This window comes from Tasmannia lanceolata, unplaced genomic scaffold (assembly GCF_043159265.1).
Source record: "Tasmannia lanceolata isolate RefF3 unplaced genomic scaffold, GAP_Taslan_0.1 ptg000008l, whole genome shotgun sequence".
NCBI classification, from domain to species: domain Eukaryota; kingdom Viridiplantae; phylum Streptophyta; class Magnoliopsida; order Canellales; family Winteraceae; genus Tasmannia; species Tasmannia lanceolata.
In genome coordinates, this window is record NW_027518685.1 from 39,818,440 (window position 1) to 39,825,632 (window position 7,193).

At 42.0% G+C, this 7,193-nt stretch overlaps 1 protein-coding gene across 2 annotated transcripts; it reads right to left on the bottom strand.

Moving 5' to 3' along the window:
* Positions 1-393: 393 nt before the first annotated feature.
* LOC143885322 (glucan endo-1,3-beta-glucosidase 11-like) lies at positions 394-4,899 on the bottom strand. 2 transcript variants are annotated; one of them, XM_077389437.1, is made up of 4 exons: positions 4,580-4,899; positions 3,382-4,502; positions 1,042-1,170; positions 394-598 (listed from the first exon to the last, which is right to left on the bottom strand). In XM_077389437.1, exons 1-3 carry the CDS (start codon positions 4,629-4,631, stop codon positions 1,090-1,092), a joined length of 1,254 nt encoding a protein of 417 aa, XP_077245552.1. In that variant the 5' UTR covers positions 4,632-4,899; the 3' UTR covers positions 394-598; positions 1,042-1,089. The 2 variants fall into 2 exon arrangements, with proteins under 2 accessions (XP_077245552.1, XP_077245551.1); XM_077389436.1 differs by lacking the exon at positions 394-598 and having other exon boundaries at positions 817-1,170; positions 4,580-4,898.
* Positions 4,900-7,193: the final 2,294 nt, after the last annotated feature.

Genomic DNA, 7,193 nt, shown 5'->3' on the forward strand with positions numbered 1-7,193 from the left:
GAGACATGGAACCTCCACCTATTAAAGGGAAACCCAACCCCCACTCTGATCCGAAGGTAATGCAACTGCCCATGTATGCGAAGCCGACCACTCGAGTCTGAGCTCTTCCTCTCTTGTTCAGCTCTCATCTGTTATCTCGTCTAACTTGAGATCGAGGTTTCCCCTGAGTTCAGACTCCGGGCATTTTTTACCACATTCTGTGAGTGCAAGACACCAAAATGAGCCGACCACCCTTATGCAACAGTTAGATCGAGAGGGACCCATCCGATCACGTAGTCGGATCCTAGCAGCAGCATGTGTTTATTTCCTCTTTGAGAGTGCTTGGAAGTCTCTTTTTAATTATTTTTAACTTTGTTTGAATTCATTTAAAGGAAAGTTTATGCGACCGCAAAATTGGAACCAAAAAAAATAGAGCCACTCTGGGGTGGTTGATTTGATTAATACTCCAAGTTCCCAGTAAGAATATAATCTCCAAGGGACATCAATGGAAACAGAACTAATAAAAAGACTATTAATACTACCAAGTCACCTGATTACAGCATCTAAAATGAGGTCTCTTTCACTAATCTATCTGCACGACAGTCTCCTCGTCGAACCCCTGAAGAATAAAAAAAGAAAGAACACATTTTTTTGATGACTACAAAAAGAAAGAAAACATCCCACTAGAACAAATAAGAGCAATTATTACAGCAGCAACAACAACAGTATTACTGCCCAAACTAATGATGAAAGTCTTCATAAATTCAAATCATACCTCAAAAAATAAATTCAAATCATGCATTCCGCAATTTGATGGGCCAAAGAAAAGAAAAAGTATAGAGCAACGGACTGATATCCGCATAACCATATTTTGATAAAGGGACAAGTCACTATGTTTCACAATTCACACTTTTCTATTCGGATGCTGATAGCAATTAAAAAACGTGTGAAGTTAATTAAAAAGTTTAAAACAAAGTGAGTAATACCACCGATTTGGTTTTGGCATTTTCACCCATTTCCATAAACAGACAAAATATCTCGTTGTCACTTTGACGGTTTTACCTTTCCACATGATTTCTTTTTCCATGGAATGGAGCGTCTGTGAGGCTCCTACCATAGTAAAAACGAACTCAGACACGCGAAAATCAGTCCTTGTATGTAAACCACAAGAACACTAAATTGCAATTTCTCCTGCAACCAAAACCAACAGAAAAAAACACCAAAAGATTTAAAACAAAAGGGACCACCACAGAGGTTAAAAAGTTAATATACCTCGTCCCATGGCCCAGTTTAGATTTTTCCAATGCGCTTTTGCTTTATATGCAGTGGATTACAGCTATTGCCCGCAATTCTAGCCTGACAATCTGTCAGACTTTGTTGAAAAAAAGTTTTTACACGGGAGAAGCGAAAAAATCATCGCCCTTTTTAGTTTTTACACTCATCTTCAGATTTGTTGGTGAGTTTCATTAATTCAAAAATATAAAAGAAAGTATAATGGTAGGGCGTTGATATTGCACCCCGCGCGACGGCTGGCTAACGTTTTCCCACCGTTTGACCGGTCTCTCTCTCCCCACACACACACAACAGGAACTGTTGGTGAGCCTAACAGAAACCGTTGGTGGAATGGTGGGCTCATCTTTGAACAACATAGGCCCCGCCCATACCATACCATAGGATAATCCAAACCGTCCATTTGATGGGCTATAAACGTACATATGTTACGTCCCAAAATATTATTTTCATAGGCTGATCATAGCCCTCCAATCTAAATAGAAACTACATCTTATGCAACCTCTATAGATTGTAGGGTTGTGATCATCCTATGGAAATGATTTTTGGGGCACAACCTATTTACATTGTGGCCCATCAAATGGACGGCTCGGATCATCCTATGGTCTGGATGGTATACTTCATTTTCAAAAATATGGGTGGGGCCTAAATTGGTACGAACCACACCATAGGATGATCCAAACCATGGACGGCTTGGATCATCCTATGTTGTGGACGGTACGCTTCAATTTGAAAAATATCGGTGGGGCCTACGATTGGGCCTTAATGTTAGTGTACGACCAACTACATAGGATTATCCAAACCATGGACGGCTTGGATCATCCTATGTTGTGGACGGTATGCTTCAATTTGAAAAATATCGGTGGGGCCTACGATTGGGCCTTAATGTTAGTGTACGACCAACTACATAGGATTATCCAAACCATGGACGGCTTGGATCATCCTATGTTGTGGACGGTACGCTTCAATTTGAAAAATATCGGTGGGGCCTACGATTGGGCCTTAATGTTAGTGTACGACCAACTACATAGGATTATCCAAACCATAGACGGCTTGGATCATCCTATGTTGTGGACGGGCCTTAATGTTACTGTACGACCACAGGATGATCCAAACCATTCATTTGATGGGGCCAACCCTTCTGGGGCACAACCCATTTACGTTATGGCCCATCAAATGGACGGCTCGGATCATCCTATCGTCTGGACGGTACACTTCATTTTCAAAAATATGGGTAGGGCCTGAATTGGGCCTTAATGTTACTGTACGAACCACACCATAGGATGATCCAAACCATGGACGGCTTGGAACATCCTATGTTGTGGATGGTACGCTTCAATTTGAAAAAATATCGGTGGAGCCTACGATTGGGACTTAATGTTACTGTACGACCAACTCCATAGGATTATCCAAACCATGGACGGCTTGGATCGTCCTATGTTGTGGACGGGCCTTAATGTTACTTTACGACCAACTCTATAGAATGATCCAAACCATTCATTTGATGAGCCATAATGTAAATAGGTTGTGCCCCAAAAATCATTTCCATAGGATGATCACAACCCTACAATCTATAGAGATTGCATAAGATGTAGTTTCTATTTAGATTGGAGGGCTGGGATCAGCCTATGGAAATGATATTTTGGGAGGCAACATATTTACGTTTATGGGACGGTTTGGATTATTGTATGGTGTGGTATGGGCGGGGCCTACATTGTTCAAAGATGGGCCCACCATTCCACAAACGGCTTTTGGGCCCACCAACTGTTCCTCTTGTGTGTGTGTGGAGAGAGAGAGAGGGCAGGGGAGCAACCGGTCAAATGGTGGGAAAGTGACATATGCGTTAAATCCTAACGTTTAACGTTAGCCAGCCGTCAAGGGGAAATAGCCTAAAGGGGGGTGAATATCAGCGCCTAATGATATTGGCACTACTATATTTTAATAATTGCACAACCTTAGCATGCCTTTTTTTTGCTTTAATTAGCTTCTAAAAGTTTTTAGGGAACTGTAGTAACCTCTGAGAGCGGTTTAAATAACAGCAGACAAGAGGACTTAGTGCAATTGTTAAAATATGTAGTGCCAATATCAGCACAAAAATTCCAACATAATTACCGTTGCAGACGATATAGAAAGAAAACCGGTTGTCGAACTGTCCCCTGGCGACGGAATAAGTGCAACGCCGTTACCATTTCCGTTACCTCCCGCTCCGCCGTTACTGTTACTACTGCTGTTGCCATTAACGGTAACGAAGCCAAGCTGATACGCCGGTGTTCCGTCCGGCTTAAAAAGCCCATAGTTCCTCTCCGAACTCGGCCCAGGCTTAAGATTCTCATTAAAAAGAGCAAATACATAAAGATCCAAATTACAGCTAGGCTTCAAAGGCGTTCCCTTTTTCTGAGAAACAAGCTTCATCAAATTCCCATTATACTTCCGAGCATTCTCAGCCGTTGCTCCCACCTCATCTTCATCTCCTTTGGACGGCCATCCTGTCTCTGAGATCTGTACCGGAATTTTCTCATACCCCTGAGCTGCAATCGCAGTGTAAATAGCGTCGATTTGCGCGAACAACATGTTTTCGTAACGGAGATTCGTGGCAGGATCCAAAATCCCTTGATCAGATTCAAAGAGTACGAAATCAAGCGAGATCTGTTTTGGATTGGCCTTGTAAGCAAAATAGGGATATGCATTTATGAGAAAAGAGGATCCAGTCTTTGAATGGAAACACAAGATCGGCGAAATGTATTTCGTTAGATCTCGCCGGAAAGCTCCCTTAGAGGGCGGGTACGAGGTCTCTAAAATCGCCATTGAATGGGCTGTTGTGATGCTTACCTGCTTGTCTAACCCTAGGATTGTAAGAGCAGAATGAACATTCTGCATTGCAGGGAGGAGGTTGTTGATTAGGGTTGTGTCATTTCCGGTAAGGATCTCGTTACCAACGGTAATGCAAGTGATTTTGGTCGCAGGTAAGTAGGCCTGGATATTTTCTTTTACCCAGGTTTCGGCTTTTGATGTATCTTGCATTTTTGAGAGGCATTCGTTGGGGAGTCCGACGATGAATTCGACTCCGGTGTTGGCGAATGCTCGGAGAACGCGAGAATCCGCATCGTAGAGTTTTACTTTGCTGACACCGATGGATTTTAGGATCGGAACTACATTTGCCGGTGACGGAAGATTGTCGGCGATTTGGCCGTAGTTGATTCCGAAGGGGGAAGTGGATGCCGGAATTAGGGAACCTGGCCGGAAAAGCTCATTAATTAGTACTGAGAAAGAGAACCGACAAAAAGAATAGAAAAGAAGGAAAGATTAGTACCTGTAGAAAGAAGAAAGACTATATAAGCGATGTAGCTGGTGTGGAATGCCATTTCTTACTCTTTCTCCCTGGAGCAAGAAATTAATCAGTCCAAAGTGAGAAAGAGGGAGAACGAAGCTCAGAGAAAAATGTCGTCAGTCTAGTCAAGTTAACGCCGTTGCATATGCCACAATGTGCAGTGTCCAGATCGCGTTTGAAGATAATTCCGTCAACTGCCGTTAAAATTTACGAGAAAGAGCAGAAACCATAAAATCAGAAAAAAGACGACTCCTGGTGTAGAAATTTAAAGCGCATGTTGGTGTCTTATCTGAGTGGGACCCAACAACGGGCCCACCTTCGCCAGAGCACTCATTACACTGAGGTTATCCATGCCTACCATACCACTTTTCAGGCAAAATTTTCGCCATCTAAAATGGACATATCTGAACACTTCTGGATGTTAGACACGTGTTCCAATCATCTGGCTCAATTTGCTGGTCTCACATGGCTACCAAAGCAAACCCAAAATAGTTTTTTTCTCGATCGTCTTTTTTGCACTCTTTTGAATCCTGACCTTGGTGAGCTCTCGATAAGGACTGGGTAGCTCAGTTGTAGTGCGGGCTTTTAGAAAAAGTAATGGCAGAAATGAAAAGATAAAAGTGGGAACCACATGGTAAAAGTTTTCGCCGCAGCTTGAGATAAGTACGGAATGCGGGTAATAGTTGGATGGGTACATTTTAAAACAAGCATCAAACTCGGATGATTCTTCAAAAATCTGTGGAAAAAAAGACCCCAGTACCCTTCTGACATGATCAGAGTCTTCGCATGTTGCCCTTCCGGATGGATGAGAACGTCAATCATTATGTTTAAAAATTTTAAAGGATGAGAACGTCAATGCAGGGTGAGTAAAAATATCATCAAAAAGCGTTAAAGTTGCCCGCTTTTCATGGCAAATCACGTCATAAGAGAGCGCATGCGTATATTTTGGATAATAACGGCTCACGTCTCTTTTGGCTTATGACGGCGACGTTATTGAACATTTTATTATTTCCCACGTCTCTTTTGGCTTAGAACGCCACCGGATTCTTGAGTACGCCGCCGGAATATCAAGTACGTCGCCAGATTCAAAAAACACCCATAGTTCAAAGATATCAAGTACGCGGCCGGATTTTAGAGTACGCCACCGGAATATCGAGTACGCTGTCGGATTTTCTGAGTTCAAACTTGTGTTCCAAACGTTTCGAGTACGCCGTCGGAATATCGAGAACGCCGCCGGAATATCAAGGGGTGCGCCGGCGGAAATAGGGTGTAAGCGAAAATAGAGTGTACGCCGACGGAATTCAGGAGTATGCCGGTGTAAATAATGGGTACTGATGACACCAAAAATCTGACTGCATGTACTAGCCTGGCAGAACCTGTAATCCTGCGCTCATAAAAAAAGCGTCAGCGTGCCTGGAGTTGTGGTTCCGGACGGCCACTTCGACACTCAAGTCAGAAATAGGCAATCACAGACAATGGACGATGAATGATGGGGAGGGCCAAGACATGTTACCAGACCAAAGTAGGAGAAGGAGAATTGATTTCGAATTGCACTTGCTTGAGTGCGTAGACCCTCGATCTTGAAGATGGCAATTAAGCCTTTGATATAGCCCACATGGGGTGAGTTGGATGGAGGATAAGATTATAGAGATATGATTCCCTATGATTCAGGGAGAAGATTGTAGACACCCCCATTTTGCTATACTTTAAAAAGTAAGAGATTTGGTAGTTTGTCAAGTTTCGAGTCCGTATTCCACCTAGGATTAAGCATCTGTGCATTTTAGGGTAGATTTTGCCTCGTTGAAGGAAATCTGAAATTGATTCGCGATCCTAAAGGTTTCTAGGGTGCTCTAATGGTATCTAGAAGATGAAAATTCAACTTTCCAACACACTGAAAAAAAACCTGTTATTTTTAGAATTTTTGGGGTTTCTCTCATTTTTGCCCATTTTTACACTACAGGGGTATTTTGGTCATTCCCGATGTGTCTCGTTTGACCCCCGAGTTATATTTGAGAAATCTTGAGTGATTTTACAAATTTTGAAAAAGCTGCTATTTTTATAAACTCATGGGGCTCTACATTTTCACCATCTTATGGATATTTCAATCATTTCTCATATATCCAAAACCATCTCGAGGGTACGGCTGATGGATTAGGAGTAATTTCGTAAGATTTGGGAACCTGCTAAATTTAGATCTTTTAAGATTTTCTCTTAGTCTTGCACTTCGGGGGTATTTTAGACATTTCCAACATATCATATTTGGTCTCTAAGTTGTGTCTAAGAAATCTTGAGTCCGTTAATAAATTTTCGAAAATCTGCTGTCTTTGAAATTTCTCAGGGTTTTCCCAAGTCTCGCCAAATTCTAGCATCTCAGGGTAATTTGGTCTTTTCCTGTGTAATTCTTTTGATCCCCGAAATATGTCTGAGAGATTATGAATAATTTCCTGAATTTTGGAAAACCTGCTAAATTTAGAATTTCTCAGGGGTTTCGCTTAATTTGGAAATTATAAGTGTTGAGGGCATTTTGGGTATTTTCAGCGGATACCAAATGATCCTGTTTAATATTGCTCACCGAAAGGACCCAATTTTAAAAGTT

Excerpts from the sequence above, each read along its gene's own strand:
- LOC143885322 (XM_077389437.1), bottom strand. The coding sequence starts at position 4,631 with ATGGCATTCCACACCAGCTACATCGCTTATATAGTCTTTCTTCTTTCT. Across the intron at positions 4,503-4,579 it reads AGTCTTTCTTCTTTCTACAG|GTTCCCTAATTCCGGCATCC; the intron begins GTACTAATCTTT and ends TTTTCCGGCCAG. Across the intron at positions 1,171-3,381 it reads TTTCTATATCGTCTGCAACG|GAGAAATTGCAATTTAGTGT; the intron begins GTAATTATGTTG and ends TTTTGGTTGCAG.